This window comes from Plasmodium yoelii (assembly GCF_900002385.2).
Source record: "Plasmodium yoelii strain 17X genome assembly, chromosome: 8".
Taxonomy (NCBI): Eukaryota; Apicomplexa; class Aconoidasida; order Haemosporida; family Plasmodiidae; genus Plasmodium; species Plasmodium yoelii.
Genome location: NC_036180.2, coordinates 1,016,661 through 1,033,852, shown reverse-complemented (window position 1 = coordinate 1,033,852; position 17,192 = coordinate 1,016,661). Strand labels below are relative to the sequence as shown.

General features: G+C 20.6%; 5 protein-coding genes across 5 annotated transcripts; 2 read left to right on the top strand and 3 right to left on the bottom strand.

Annotated features, from left to right (window-relative positions):
- Window positions 1–1,705: 1,705 nt before the first annotated feature.
- PY17X_0826200 (dynein intermediate chain, putative) lies at window positions 1,706–5,094 on the bottom strand (the record flags this gene model as incomplete). Its single annotated transcript, XM_022955750.1, has 8 exons — window positions 1,706–2,035; window positions 2,186–3,691; window positions 3,835–3,905; window positions 4,047–4,099; window positions 4,190–4,265; window positions 4,416–4,516; window positions 4,621–4,760; window positions 4,975–5,094. The coding sequence occupies 8 exons, from the start codon at window positions 5,092–5,094 to the stop codon at window positions 1,706–1,708; spliced, it is 2,397 nt and encodes a 798-aa protein (XP_022811986.1).
- A 607-nt stretch (window positions 5,095–5,701) lies between these two features.
- On the bottom strand, window positions 5,702–6,400 carry PY17X_0826100 (conserved Plasmodium protein, unknown function; the record flags this gene model as incomplete). Its single annotated transcript, XM_022955749.1, has 1 exon — window positions 5,702–6,400. One exon carries the CDS (start codon window positions 6,398–6,400, stop codon window positions 5,702–5,704), a length of 699 nt encoding a protein of 232 aa, XP_022811985.1.
- Window positions 6,401–7,740: 1,340 nt separating this feature from the next.
- Window positions 7,741–9,074, top strand: PY17X_0826000 (ribosome production factor 1, putative; the record flags this gene model as incomplete). The annotated part of the gene is made up of 3 exons (XM_022955748.1): window positions 7,741–8,576; window positions 8,711–8,789; window positions 8,988–9,074. 3 exons carry the CDS (start codon window positions 7,741–7,743, stop codon window positions 9,072–9,074), a joined length of 1,002 nt encoding a protein of 333 aa, XP_022811984.1.
- Window positions 9,075–9,904: 830 nt separating this feature from the next.
- Window positions 9,905–11,695, top strand: PY17X_0825900 (conserved protein, unknown function; the record flags this gene model as incomplete). The annotated part of the gene is made up of 3 exons (XM_022955747.1): window positions 9,905–10,861; window positions 11,143–11,267; window positions 11,485–11,695. 3 exons carry the CDS (start codon window positions 9,905–9,907, stop codon window positions 11,693–11,695), a joined length of 1,293 nt encoding a protein of 430 aa, XP_022811983.1.
- A 359-nt stretch (window positions 11,696–12,054) lies between these two features.
- Window positions 12,055–17,102, bottom strand: PY17X_0825800 (tetratricopeptide repeat protein, putative; the record flags this gene model as incomplete). The annotated part of the gene is made up of 2 exons (XM_719906.2): window positions 12,055–12,638; window positions 12,785–17,102. The coding sequence occupies 2 exons, from the start codon at window positions 17,100–17,102 to the stop codon at window positions 12,055–12,057; spliced, it is 4,902 nt and encodes a 1,633-aa protein (XP_724999.2).
- Between the last annotated feature and the right edge of the window lie 90 nt (window positions 17,103–17,192).

Genomic DNA, 17,192 nt, shown 5'->3' with positions numbered 1-17,192 from the left:
TATATATATAATTATAACGTCATTTAATTATGTATATTCTATGAGTACTTGTGGATTTGATTTTTATTATTTTCATATCACACTTTTAATAAAAATATATACATAAATATATATATGTATATATGTATATATAAATATATATATGTATATATGTATATATTATGTGGGTGAGATTTATTAGTTACTCGGCTTTTCCACTTTTTATTAGCTTTAACTTTTTTTCTTTTTTTTTATCGTTATTTTTAAGTTTCAACAAAATATATTTATACATTCAGTCATTTATTTTATTATTATTTTGTACATTTAACAATTTCTCTTTTATCGGATTTTTTGAAATTTTGCAAATAATTTCATTTATAACTTAAAATTAATATATTTTTCACAACCTGAGAAAACTTATTTGAAATATATATTTCGCAATCTTGCACGTAAATAAATATTAATACTATTTTATAAATATATAATACTATTTATATATAACACTACTTTATATATAACACTACTTTATATATAATACTATTTATATATAACACTATTTATATATAATACTACTTTATATATATAGGCATTGTGCTCTCTTACATTTTTTTTTATCTCGTTTCCAATGTTTAAGAGAATTATTATTTTCGTTTTTAAAAAAATGAGATTTTTATTATAATGCCTCACTTCATCATCCTTCATTTTGCTAATTTATATTTAAAAACAAAATTATTGCTTGATGAAAATTAAATACATTTTTAATTCATATAAAAAGCAAAAAAAAAAAAGAAAATGAGGGAACAAATGAGGGAACAAATGAGGGAACAAATGAGGGAACAAATGAGGGAACAAATGAGGGAACAAATGAGGGAACATAAAATGGGAGGCTATTAAAAAAATACTTCCATTAATATAGTACTATGTATCCAATTAACCAAAGTAAATAAAAATAAAGTAAAGCAAAATAAAATAAGGCAAAATAAATATGCATTAAATATTAAAGGTCCCAATTAGTTAAAAGTTCTATATACGCTTATTAAGTCAATACTATTATATACCTAAGTAGGAATATGTCACTTAACTAATATACAATATGCATGAGTATGCAATGAGCATGAGTATGCAATGAGCATGGGTGGATATATACAGGCCCTTCCCTTACTTTGTGTATCCACTATTTATATGTTTACACTTAATATTATACATCCCAATATTAATAATTATATAAAAACAATAATTTGAATTAACATATTTTAGAAAATATGGATATCTCTATACACATAAAAAGGGACTATATAGTTTAATAATTCAATAGAGAAAAAAGAAGCCAAATTGTTATTTAAAATAAAAGGAATAAACAACGTATAAATTATTTATTAAATTTATATTTTTATTCAAACGGTAAAAAAAAAGAGACTATAAATGTTAGACATTATATGTTACCAATTATGTTCATTTGTTTGTTTCCCTATCATTACAATTGCTTAATTTTTTTTTTATGATTTTATAAAATAAAAAAATTTCACCTTTAAAAAAAGTGAAATAAAAAATGTGAAATAAAAAATGTGAAATAAAAAATGAATGGACATGTAAATATAGTTTATGTATAAAAAGAGAAAGAGATCAATTCACATTCTTCACATAACCAAAAATAAATTTGAAAGTGTTCTTTTTTTTCTTTTCAAAAAAAAAGTAATAAAATTTTTGGTAATATTATGGTAGGACATCATTTTACTTTCCCTAAAAATATGTCCATAAGTTCATTTTGAAAAGAATAACTAATTTTTCCTTTTAAATAATCCATATATGTTTGATTAAATTTATAAGATACTTTATATGTATATACTACTCCATTTTCTTCTCCTATTAATATAACCTCATTAAAATTATTAACAGATAATTTTCTTAATTTTTTTTTTTTTGTAATTATTTCGCTAGCTATTGCTTTATTAATATCAATACTCAAATCGTAAATATGAAGATGTCCACAATTATTTGCACTAATTACAAAAAAACATGTTGATAAAAAGGGGGACCATTTGACATCATATATACACTGAAAAAAAAAAAAAAAAAAAAAAAAAAAAATTATTTTATCAAACATTGAAATGAACAAAAATAGGCACATCCAAGGTGAGCATTATTAGTTTGTCTATTTTTTCGATTTTTCTCATTTTTCTCATTTTTTCGAATTTTTCGCAATTACCTCTTTTGTGTCAAATACAATCAGAGAGGTGGTCTGGTTTTGGTCCCAAATTCGGATCGTCCAATCATAAGATGAGGAAATAAAAACATTCCTCTTAAATTTGTTGTAAGAAATACAATTGATAGACATAGTATGTTCATTATAAAGTCTTAAATAATTATCAGAATATGCAGAAGAATATAAATAAATAGTTCCGTTATTTGTTCCTATTAAAAACATATTTATTTTAAAGGGGTTGAAGTCAATACATGTAATAGATTGTGTTTGTGTAGTATTTAATGCACCATCAAAATCATTTATATTTTTTTTTAATGTTAATAATTTTTCTCCAGTTGTAAATTTACTATTGTATTTCCAATAATATATATTTCCATCATATGAGACAGAATAGAATGTTTTATTTTGTTTGTGAAAATAAATTTGTGAAATAATATCTCTATTATATATATTTTTTAAATTACTTTCAAATATTAATCTTTCATTTTTTTTTTTATTTAAATCATATATACATATACTACCATTAGACAAGCCAATAATTATTATCGAATTATTTGTGTTTGACCATTCTATAGAATATATATGAAAATTTGTCTTTATTACATGTTCAGGATTTTTTGTATTTTTAAATGTAAAACAGCATAATATTCCCATATTTGTTTTTATATCATTACTTTTAAATGATATAGCAAATAAATCTTCATAAAATGGATGAAATTTTATATCAGTGACTGTAAATTGACATGCATTTAATGTAAATGCCCATAATTTTGTTAAAATATTTTTATTATTTTTATTTTTATAACATAAATATATGTCTTCTTCATTATTTTTATTATATATTCTATCCATTATTTTTAATGTTTTTAAAAATCTTTTTTTATATATTATTTTATTATCACTCTTTTTTATTTTATTATCACAATAAATAAAATTTAGATCTTTGTGTGTTTTTTCATTTAAATCTTTATAATTGATAAAATATAGATCATGTTTTCCATTTGAAGGTTCATCTATTTTTTTTTTTATATATTTTTTTTTTTTTTTTTTATTATCTATATAAAATTGGTTATCTGTTTTTTTTTCACACTCTCCATCCTTATCAATTTGTTCATTATTTTTAGATATCATATCCTTTGAATTATCATCTATACTATCTTTTCCTTCTTCAATATTACCATTTTCATCTATTTCATTTTCGTCTTTATCAGATAATTCCCCTTCTTTTTCTTCATGTTCTGTTTCATAGGCTTTATCACTTTTATCCTGACTACTATATTTTATACTATCATTATAATCATCTTCATTACTAATAAATGAATTATTCTCACTTTCGCTACTCGAATAAAAAATAGCTCCTTCTATTTCATCATTATCAGAATAGTTTGTTGAACTCTCATTAAATTTTATTTCTTCTCCTCTACATCCTTCAAAACCTATTTCATTATTGAATTTGCTCTTTTTCTCATTTTCTTCATCTTCCTTTTTATCATTATATGATTCCTTTTCCTAAAAATGTTCCAGCGTGTGCTCACATGTGTGTGTATATCATCCGTTTGTGTATTTTCAGGTGCATATCATCTGTTTGTAAATTTTCAGGTGCATATCATCTGTTTGTATATTTTCAGGCGCATATTCATTTTATTTCTTACCGCTTTGTTTTTTTCATTAGTTAGACGTTGGAATTCTTCCAGATAAGCGTCGTAAATTATCGATTGACAGGCTATAAAAATAGCACAAATAAACAAATAGGGATGATATAAAACATATTAATTTTAACAAAATATGTTTAATTTCATGAGTAAATATATGTATATATAAAAAAATAAATTATTCTTTTATAATTCGTTTGTTATAAACTAACCAGTGTCACATATCTCATTTATTTTTTGAGGTTCCGTTTTAGTGGATGCATCCCTTAAAAAAAAAAAAATTGTAAATTTTAGCTAGCTATTTTTTTTTTTTCGCTTTATTTAAATAACTTTTATGATGTGATAAATTACAAACTTAAATGATATTGGAACAGTTTGGGTATATCTATTAATATAATCGAAACAATTTTGTGGTTTGTGGTATATACAATCTGTATTGAAGAAATAAAAAAAGTGTATATATATATGAACAATTGTGTAAATGATGTATCTGAATTATTTATAAATAAATAAAAAAGATACAAAAAATATGGATATAAAAAACTCGTTTTTATAGCACATTGCAGAAAGAAATAATTTACCATTGTCTTTTAGTATTGTAAATTTATTTGAATTTTTAATTTTGTTTCTTATTAGTTCTATTTGTCTTTTCCCTTCTTCACTTTCTTTGAGTACTATATGGCTAGTAACATTAATTTAAAAAATAATAAACAAAATGAAGAGTAAGAAAAAGCCAAATAAATAAACTAAGAATAACAAAATAATTTTTTTCATATTTTAAGTTACGATTTAATATCCAAATGAAATATGGTATGGTCAATATTTTCAATGGGGACAAATTTCTCATTTTGGAAAGAAAACTCAACTAAATTTTTGAATGCTCTTGGGTTTTTAGGGAATAAAAGCCTTGTAACTGTGTCATTTTTCTAATTTATAAAATGAGAGAGAAGTAAATATGTGTCTAATTATTTATCCATTTTAAACTTATCCACATAGATAAAGAGCGAACAAAAAAATATTGGCATGCCAACATAGCATATACCAGCATATGTATATATATACCAGCATATGTATATATATACCAGCATATGTATATATATACCAGCATATGTATATATATTTTTTTTGTTTTATGCATACATCATTTAGAGCGGCTGTTTTTTTTTCACTGCTTTCTGTGGCCTTGGATTCATCGCCCTTTACTTCACTTAACCCTTGTATTTTTTTTTTCTTTTTTTTTTCTAACAAATTTGATTTCATCGTTTTTTTTATATTTTTTAAACAAATTAATATTTATTAAGTTTCATAGATAATGAAAAGAGATTGTTTTGTGTACTCTTTTGGATATTCTACTTCTATCGTAGCGTATTTTATTATCTCTTTATTTTTCTCTTTCTATTTTCTATCTATTTTTATTATATATTCGTCAATATAAGCATATAAAATAAATGCTTATGAAAATATAATTAAAATTTAATCAATCTCAATTAGTATTTTTTAAAGAAAAAGGAATAATGTCTTTTTTTAAATATTGAATTTATAATTCCAATGTATATATGTAATCATTAATGTGCATAATATTTGTATGGTCGAATATTATATACACACAAAATTTGGAGGATAAAAAAAAAATTAAAATTTAAAAGGGTATATAAAAAGTAGTTTGAAGTGAAAAAATAAAAAGGGAATACGCAAATTAAAAAAAATATATTACTATATAGTATATTAAACAAAACAAAATAATGACATATAATTAAACAATATATCAAATGAAATATATAATTATAGTCTTATTTAGTCTAAAATATATATTTATATATGAATTGTTCATAATTTTCTTGCTGTGCACACAAAAATAGAATAAGTTTTAATTACATAAAATCATAGTATTATCAAATTTTTTTTTATTTTTATATTTAAGTGAAACTTTATCAATATCTCTAACAATACGTTCGTATTCATTTTTTATATCTACGACATCAAAAATGTTAAAATTAATTTTTTTGATTTCTTCGATGGGTGGGAATTGATTTTCTTCTTCTTTTGTTTTATTACTAGCTTTTTCTTTTTTTTTTTTTTTTTGAGGGGCATTTTTTTTTTCTTCTTTTTCAATTTTAGCTGTTTTTTTAGCTTGAAGTAAATTAGGAAATAATTCTTCTTTTTCGTTTTCTTTCTTTACAACTGCTTTTTGTTTAATTATAGATGGTACAAATATTTTTTTAGCGGGTTCCTTTTTTTCTTCCTTTTTTTCTTCTTTTTTTTCTTCTTTTTTTTCGTCATTTTTTTTATTTTCATCAGTTGGCTTATCTTTTTGTTTCTCTTTTTTTTTTTCACTTTTGTTGCTTTTTTTATTATTAGTACTGGGAGCCCATGCTTTAACATTCTTTCGTTCATCTAAAAGTTTTTTAGTTTTATAATCTTTCATATTTATAAGCTTTATTTTCACACTGTCATTATTATCAATTATATTATTTTCCCCATTTTCCTTATTAGCTTTATCTGCTGAATTTATTTCATCCGCTGCATTAGGTTTTTTTTTTATGAGCAAACTAGCTAAGTTCAACATTTTTATCTTAGCCTGTTAATATATTTCTATGTTAATATATGCCTATGTTAGTATATGCCTATGTTAATATGTCTATGTTAATATATGCCTATGTTAATATTTTTTATTCCTACAAGATAATGTGGAAAAATGGACAGCTTATAGGGCGAGCTATATTAGCACACAGTTATATAAAGTTTTGTTGTGAAATAATTTTCTGTATATTTGGATAATATAATATTATTGGTTTATTTTTATTTGTATTCCTACTTGTTTCTAAATTAATTGCTTATTTTTTCTTTTTTTACTTTCCTATATTTTATAATCGTAAAAGTTGCTATTACTACAAGCGTTATGCTGTTTTACTTATTTTTTTTTTCTGAACAGTTTTTCAAATTTTTAGCTAGCTGTTTTTAAAGATATAGTATATTTTACTTATATATTTTTAAGTCAAATTTTCACTTATATATTTATCTTTTCCTAATACTTCTAAAAAATAATGTTTACATAAATATTTGAATTTTTAAGATTGATTATGTCATTATTTATATGTAAAGATTTATCCTTATTTACTAATTTTATTCAAGGGTGTTTAAACATAAAAATAAAAAATATTGCTTATTCAATAATAATTATGTTTTATAATCCCTTTAATTACATTTTAACATTAATTTATGCTTATTTATAATACAGTTATATTTATATTTTTTTCTGTATATTATATTTATATAATCATATACCCCAAAATATACAATTTTTAAATTATAGCAATAAATATATTTTTTTCTTTTTTTTTTATATATATTATGGTATGTACATAATAAATGTGCATATATATATATATCATGATATAATACCTGGAACCAGATAAATAAAAAATTATTCTATTATTATTTTTTTTATTATTTTTTCAACTAAAATTATAAATATTGTTTAAAAAAAGGTTCTACTATATTTAATTTAAAAGTAGATAAAAAAAAATAAATAAATCATTTTTTTGTGCAGCTATGAAAATAACATATGTTATTATATATTTTTTTTTACAGTATTTTCTCATAGAAAAAAAAATATATGATATAAATAAAAAGGCATGAACTATTTTAAATGTAATGGCAAACTAAACAGTTATTTTTCCTTTTTTTTTATAATATTTTGTAAATATATGTATAGAAAAATTATAGAAGAACCAACGTTGTTTATGTTAATTGCTAAAAAAACCCTCCGATCTCAAAAGTTGTTGTGGTTTTGGCATAAACCATATATTTTTCTGAATTTTTTTATTTTTATTAATTGTTGATTTTGTATATACATACATATACATATACATACTTTTTTGGTTGTATCTTTTAAATATTGTTATAATGAAGGGGAAAATAAATAAGAAGGAAAAAAAGAAACTTCGATATATGACCAAAGATAAACAGTTAACAATTGGGGAAATTGAAAAAATTGATATAAATAAATATAATGAAATATCACGATTTTCTGTTAAAAATAAAAATAAGAGAAATGCTTTAAAGGGAAAAGCATATTTAAAAAAGTTAATTTTAAGAAAACAAAAAAAAGAAGATATAAAAAATAAAAAATCATTAAATATTCCAGTAGAAAAAAAAATTCCAAGAAGTATAGAACAGTTAGCATTGTTTGACGAAAGCAAAATTAATAATGAAAATGAAAATTTTTTATTAAGTGAAAAATATATAGATGAATTTAGTGATTATTTTAAAAATAATAAAGAACCAAATATTATTATAACATCAATAAAAAGACCATCTAAAAATACAATATTATTTATGAAAGAATTAACATTAACATTTCCTCACATTTTTTATGAACCAAGATTAGATCACACTTTAGATTTTTTATATAAAAATGCTATAGAAAATAATTTTTCTACATTTATATTAATAGAAGAAGGAATAGATAAACATCCTAAACATATGTTTATATCTACTTTACCTAATGGACCAACATCTAAATATTCTTTAACAAATATTTTTTATGGTTATAAAAAAAATACAGACATTGAAATAACAACATTACCCCCCGAAGTGTATATAACAAATTTTAATACTTTTATTGGAGAACGAATAAAAAGACAATTACATACTCTTGTACCTTTTACCCCAAACTATAAAGGTCAAAAGGTTGTAGTTTTTTATAATCAGAGAGATTTTATTTTTTTCAGGCATTTTAAGTAAGTATTATAAAATTCGTTTTAGCCATTTTAGCCATTTTAACTCTTTGTATTTACTACATTATAAAGTTACACACATTTTTTTTTTTTTTTTTTTTTTTTTTTTTTTTTTTTTTTTTTTAATACCCATTTAGATACAATTTTGTGAACAAAAAGAAATGCTCATTATATGAGATAGGACCTGGCTTTACATTGCAACTACTTAGTCTCAAGGTATTTTTTTTTATGTTTATATTTTTAGTGAAATTTTTTTAATGCTAATTTTATTTTCTACAAGCTTTTAATTAGTTTCGCGATCTACCATCATTACAACACATTCGTGGCGATTTATAATAATTGCATATTTATAATGCATATTTTTTATGATGCATATTTTTTATAATGTATTTTTATTTTTTTTTTTTTTTTTAGGATGGATTAATTAACGATAAGGAAAAAATGTATGAATTTATTTTGAGGCCAGATATGAAAGTTAATAGAAAGAGAATGTATTTGTAATGTTTTTTTTAATAATGAATTTTTATACTATACATATATAGTGATTTTTATTTTTTAATTTTAAAATAATTTGTTTTTCGTTTCTTTCGTTTCTTTCGTTTCTTTCGTTTTTTTTCTTTTTTTTCTTTTATTTCTTTTTTTCTTTTTTATTATAATAACCTTTTAATATAACCCAACAGTATTTGAAATTTGTAATTGCTTTATACATATTTATTTTTTTTTAAATATTTTTTTTCCCTAAAATTGTTTAAATAAAAAAACGATACGAAATAAAATATCAAAATTAAGCATAGAAATTGTCAAATAAAATAAAAGAATTATTGAAAGAAAAGATGCGAAAAATTATTTGTGTATAAAATATTTTATAAATTGTTATAAACATGTTATAAATAAGTAGGGAAGAAACACACTGACTTTAAATGTGATAAAATGTAAAAGTTATAAGAATACATAAATGGCAATTATCATAATAATAATAATGTAACATATTTACATTAAAAAGATAAATGGATTTTATGAGATGTTTTGTTTTTTTGTTTTTCTTAATTTATTTGAAAAAGGGTGTATGCTATTATTTTGAAAATAAAACTACTACTACTTTTCCTATATTTGGAAATAAAAGTTATACAGAAAATTTTTATAAGTCAATTAAAAAAAGCAAACACACAAAATTTCAAGTTGGGTTAATTTTTAGAAAACAAAAAGATCAATCCATGGTTAGAAGTATACCTAGCCATGTGAAAAAGAAAAAGAAGAAAAAAAAAAAAAAAAAAAAAAAAGATGGTGATGAAAAAGATGACAAAAACAAAAAAAAAGTTAATAAAAAATTGATGAGAAGAAGATTATTGAAATTTTATAAATTGAAAAAAAAAAATGAAGAAACGAAAGAAAATATATTTGATCAAGACAAAAAATATTCAGTCTTTGATTATATTGAAAGCAAGTTAACAAATAATAGCTCTATGTTTGTAGATAAGGTTATTCAAAATGATGATAAAATCAAAATAGATCCAATTAGTAATATGGCTAATACTGAGGAATTGCTATTATGTAACGAAGAAAAAAAAAGCAACATATTAAATGATAAAGTTGGCATAAATGAAATTCCCGAAAATTCCAGTGACTTATTTGAAAAGTATAAAGATATAGATGAGAATATAAGCGAGGGTGAAAGGAAAGAGAATAGAGAAAATGATAATTTAAAGGAAGATGAAAAAAAAAAAAAAAAAAAAAAATTAAAAAAATTAAAAAAAAATATGCATATAGGAAAATATCATAGAAAAGTATTTACATATAAAAAAAAAATACCAGTAGATAATGTCCATGAATATGTTGAAAATAAACAACTGAAAGACAAATATATATTAAAAAAAGATACCCTCAAAAATGTTTTTGTAAATAGACCCCTTTTTAATTTTTATAATTTTTATAACTTTTTCCAAATAGATCATATAGAAAAATATAATAAATCAAAAATATTAAATTTAATATATTATTATATTTATAAATATAAAAATAATGTAGGAAGTGAAATAAAATATGATCATTTAAACGAAGATGATATAAAGAAATTTGAAGGAATTTCCGATGATAAAAAAAAAATGATGCATTATCTAGAATTTTATATTAACATGAATAATAATAAATATCAATACATAAATATTGATAAAAATTACACTTTAAAAAAAAAAAAAACGGATGCATTTACTGTTAGTAATATAAATAAAGTTGATTCTCTTCATATACACAACTACAAGATAGTATGGACTATTAGAAATGTTAAAGAGGTACAAAAAAAAAAATATATATTTCCATTAAACATGTAGGAGTACTTGCAGGATGCATGTACTATATATTTCACTGTATACGTATGCATATATATATATATATATATATATATATATATATATATATTTATTTATTTATTTAAAAATACATGAACAAATATTCTATCGATTTTAAACATTTACACAACAAATAAAAATGTAAGCCTGTACAAAGGCCTCTCTCTATTTTTTCTCATTAATTAATTACAAAAATATGTATTATTTTTTTTATTATGTTATAGAAATTATTTTGGAGATATAGGGAAATGGGAAATATCCCACTTACTACTTCCGCCTTCTCATTTGCAGGAAAAAAATCGTTCAAATTAAAAATTTGGCTAGACGGGCATAAATCCGCAAAAAAAAAGTAAGAACGAAAACAGTTTATACTACATACCATTTCTTTTTATAATACACAAATATTCATATTGATATATATTACTTGCGTGATATTGTATCCTTTTGGAAACAATAATAGTATATATTCTTGTGTTGGGTAATTATTTAATTGTTATTTATATGACTTGTTCATATTTTTTTTTTTTTTTTTTTTTTTTGTCTTCTATCATTTACACACATATTAGCTATGTAAGTATTGGGCTAAAGCAATTGGAAAATTATGGCGCACTAGATGAATATATATGTTTTTCACTCAACGGAATAACCCGAGGACCTTTTACATATTTATCAAAAGAATATTATCAAAATACATATAATTTCTGTAAATTTGATAATTTGGACTTAAAAAATGATGAATTACAGTTAAGTTTATTTGTTTATGATAGCATTTTTTAAGCTAAACAAAAGTATGCGTATATATATATATTTATTTATTTATTTATTTAACTTATATAGTATATTTTTGTTAATCATTTTTTTTCTTAAATAACGAAATATTGTTTTATTAGCATTTTTCTTATTTTGTTTAATAAATTTTACAAATATGTTTATACATTTTTTTATTTTTTTTTTTTCTGAATTGTTCATAAATATTTCCCTTTGTGTATAATATTTATAAAAATAAAATTAAGTTCCAAACCTTTAAACCTTTATTACCCTTTTAAATATAATCACATATTTATATTAATAGCTTTCTTTTATCCAAGTCAAAATTATGCACAAAATGTACACCTTTTATTTCGTTTTTTTTCGAATTATTTGTCTATGATAATTTTTCTTTTTTTTGTTTTTGTTTCCTCAAATAAATCTGAGCTGTCAGAAGACGACGAACTATGAGGTTCAACATCATTATAATATTTTTTGTCATTTGGAACATTTTCCATTAGGTTTTTTTCTACTAGGCTTTTTTCTACTAGGCTTTTTTCCACTATATTTTTTTCCACATTAGGCTCATTATTGCTAAATTCAATGTTAGCTAGCTTATTATCTTCATCTTCTTTATTATTTTCTACCTGACCAGACAGGTGATAATTCAAGTCATTTACATCATTTAACAATTCTTCTTGTAGAGATTCCTGGCGTTTTGTTTTATTAATTAAGTTCATTTGCTTCCTTTTTTTTTCTTCATATATTTTTTTGTGGATATTTATTTTTCTCAAATGTAGCATTTTTTTTTGTTTTAACATACTTGGTAGGCTGCTTTCGATATAAGGATTTATTTTTTCTTCAAATTTTTTATAAGCCATTATTAAATATTTTCGACTTGCTATATTTTCTAAATCCTTCTTTTTTATTTCAATGATGTAGTCCTCTTCTTTGTAATAGTTAAATTTGTTATCTGTGGAAAGGTTAAGCATATAAATGGAAATGAGAATAAATATGGGGAAAAGAACATAAATATGGGGGAATGCATAGAAGAATGTGGCCCTAAACATTTACAACCACCGACACAGATATGTGAATATATAGATACACTAAACTTACCAGATAAAACAAGTGTCGAGTGCATTGCGAAATGCTTGAAATGTAATAATGTGTATATTATGTGAAAAGAAAAATAAATTAAATCTTTCATAAATAATATATTTTTTAATTCAACATAATCTAAACTTAAATATTTTGAAACACACGAATCGATACATATTATAAGGGTATTTAATAAGGATATATCATATGGCCATTTTTGATAAGCTTCATATAATAAATTTATAGATTCTTCATATCTATCTAATATATGTAAAAAATTTGAATAACATAAATAAATTTTTTTATCGCTAACCCCATTTTTGATAGTTAAATTAAAAAATAAATTTAGCTTATTTACAAATAATTTATTATTTATTATATTATTATTTCTAATAATATGATTAAACATATGTAAAACTAAATTTTTTAAACTTGAAATATAAAAATATGATAATTTTTGATATGAATCTATTAAGCATTGAAAAGATTCACATGCTATTTCATAATTGTTATTTATACTTAACAAGACAGATATTAAATTTGCTATAAAAAAATTATTCTTATTATTTTCTATTAATATATTTATTAAATTATATATTTCATTTAATAAATAATTTTTTTCTGATTTATTTTTACATTCCTTTATTTTGTAAAATTTAATTATAGCTAAATATGTATTTATTAATATATCTGTTGAAGAATTTTCACTTTGAAGATGATCATCGTTTTCGTTTTCATTTCTGTTAAAATTATTTGTTTTATTTGTTTCATTTGTTTCATTTGCTTGGTTTTTTTTAAATTTATTTAAGGAATATATGCTATAATCATAGTGCTTTCTTTTAATATGTAGATATACTTTTAATAAATTTAATTGGACAGAATTATTATTATATTTTAGCCCTTTAGTTATTACATCTTTAGCTTTTGCATAATTTTTATTCCTTATATAAATATTTGCAAGTCTAATATAAGCACTTTCATAATTTACATATATTTTTGTAAATATCTTATAAATACTTGTTGATACATAAGAATATCCATTATATTCCAACAGAACAGAATTGTTAAAATTTATTGTGATATATATCTTTTTTAAATAATTAATTATATTTCGGCATCTTTCTTTCTTCGATTGTTTCTCGTATACATTTATTTTACTAATATTGTTAACATGTGTACTATTTTGACAGATTCCATTAATAAATTTCATATTGTTTAGCAATTTTTCCCGTATTTTATATACTCTTTCACATTTTAGCATCTCTTTAATATATTTCAATTTTATTTTATTTTCCTCAATAATTTTTTTTTTTTCCAAATTTTTTACCATCTCATTTGGTATATTACTATCCTTATCATTTTTATATTTTGTAGTGACACTCTCAATAAGTATATCATCATTTCCTTCCTCAATATTTATTTTCCTATTTTTGTTAATGTTATATACAGAATGATGTTTTACCTTTTCATTTTCTGTAATTTTATTCCAATATTTATCTATTTTGGTCATTTTTTTGTGTGCGTTTTCATTATTGGATATCAAATTTGAGGAGGTGAAAACATTCAAATCGTCTTTGCAAAAAACATAGACATAATATGTATAGAATTTTTTTATTTTAAAAAAAATTTCCCTTTTTAATAATTCCATTAGCTCTAAACTTTTTTCTTTATAACCACAATAAAATAATGCAACGATATAATTATTAATTAATTCATAAGATATTTTATATGTTTTATTTTTTTTGAAAAAAAAATTTTTAATATCTGGAATTTCTTTTAATAAATTAAAATAACTTTTCATATTTTCATCATTATATTTTGTTAATAATAGTTCATAAATTTTGGCTTTCATTAAATTTATGTCTATATCATTAATAAATAAGTTGTTATATTTATTTAGAATAGTTAATACATCTTCTAACATTTTTATTGTTATTTTGATATTTTCATTATATATATCGCTTTTTATAAATTTGCTATATATATGTGAATTATCTACAATAGGTTTATTCTGATGATATGATAGGCCTTCTCCTTTTTTCATGATAGGATTGCCATCTTTTAAATTTGTATCATTTTGTTTATTAATAATAACATTATAGTTTAAATAAATATTGGCTGTGTGTATATAAAAATATGCATATAATTTTATAAAATATACATTTTTATACTTATTATAAGCATATAATATATATTTTTTGGCTTTATTATATTTTTTTAAATATATATACGAAATAGTGTAATAATATAAATTTAAATAATTTTTATAAATAATAAAACTTTTACGATAATATTTTAATGCTCTTTTCATATTTTTTATTATATGAAAATAAATACCAATAAGTAAATAATACTTACTTAGCTGTTTTTTATTTACATAATTAAAATTTATTTTTTCTTTTATTATTTTTAATAAAATTATAGTTTTTTTATTTCCTTGAGCTAGCCAAAATTCACATAAATCTAAATACATTGAAATCATATTATTATTTAAAAATACTTGTGTGTATTTATTTTTTAAACATTCTTTATTTGTATTATCAATTTGATCTATTATTTCATTACATTCATAAATATCATTTTTATTAATTTCATAATTTTCTTCAAAATTCCATATATTTTTATTTATTTTGGAATAAAATACAATTACTACCTTAATGTAATTAAAATAATAAAATAATGTTAAATTTATTATATCTTTTACATTTACACTACTTAAATTATTTACACTATTTACACTATTTACAGTATTAGCTATTTTATATTCTTTCCATTTATTAACATTTTTTTGCACACACTTTTCTTTTTTGGAATTTTGTTTTATCATTGGATTTGCATATTCTTCTTTTTCATTTCCATTAATAGTATAAGCTTGAGATAAAATAACATCATTTTCATTAGCCTTAGTATTTACATTTCCTTTTTTAAAATCAATTTGTTTATTATCAAAAAATATTCTACATTTGTTTTCATTTATTTGTTTACATTGTACATAATTTTCAAAATTTAGACAGCCATTTTTTAATTTTTTTTTTTTATTTAATTTTTTTAAATATTCTACATAGTCATTATAAGGATTATTTTGTGGAGAATAGCTATTTGATAAAAAATTAAATTTGTCTTTTATATTAATAAAATTATTATTTTGTACAATTTTATTTATATAATTTGTTAATAATAACCATGAATTTAACAAATAAGATGGACAAAAATTGTATAATTGTAAGGATGTTGTAAAACAATAAGAAGCTATATTGAAATTTTTTTTTTTCATATAACAAATTCCAATTATGCATTTTATTATTGATTTAAATGTTTTTAATAAGTTTAATAAATTTTTATATTTTATACATTTTTGTAAATATTCCTTTACATTTCCAATATCTTGAGTGTTTTTATTTGTAGCCATTAAGGAAATATGTGTATTTTTATTTCCAGCAAATTTGGAAAACCATCCTTTTTGTTCTTTTTCTGTATTCAAATTATTTACGTTTTCATTTTGATTATATTGGTCGATAAAATTTTTGTATTTATTTCTATAATTTTCCAATATTTTATTTAAAAATATTTCAAAATTAATAATTTTTAATAATACATGAGATGAAAATTCTATACAATGATCTAATTTATATATTAAGCATAGTGCAAAAGATAAATAAATCGAAGAAATAAAATCATAATTATTTTTTTGTATTAAATATTTAAATATATTTATACTATCAATTAAATAATTTAATGGGTTGATATATTCATTATTTAATTTATCTGTTAAAAAAATACTCTTATTATTATATGTATCATTAGGTTTTATTTGTATAGAAGATGAAATAGAAAATTTTTTAAGCAATTTATTATCATATTTATTTATTAAATATAAGTATATATTAAAATTGTATATTCCTTTAGTTAAATAATGGGTCAAGTAATCGCAATTTGTTCGCTTTTGTCCTATATTGGCATGTTCTCGTTCCTGTGTATTATTTATTTTTTTATTTTTTTCAACATGATTTATTAAATTTTCTAATTTAATTTTCAACTCATTTTCTTTATTCAAATTTTTAGCATTTATTATTTTTTCAGAGTTATATAATAATAACAATATATTTAATTTTATGTTTCCTTCTTTATTATTGCAAAAAAATTTATCACCTTCTTTTATTAAATTCAAGAATAATTTATAATTGTTTTTTTTGTAAAATGCGATACATATATCAACCCAACTATTTATATTTGCATTATATTTTTTTAAAATATTTGTAATTATCCCATAATTTTCATCATTTATTTCACTCTCTTTTATGCTAATTAGTTCATTCTCACTATTTATGTATATCATCTTTTATTTTTTTTTTTCAAATAAAATAGACATAATTACCTGTATATTTATTAGTTTATATGATAGCTGGAATTGTATGTAATATCTTTT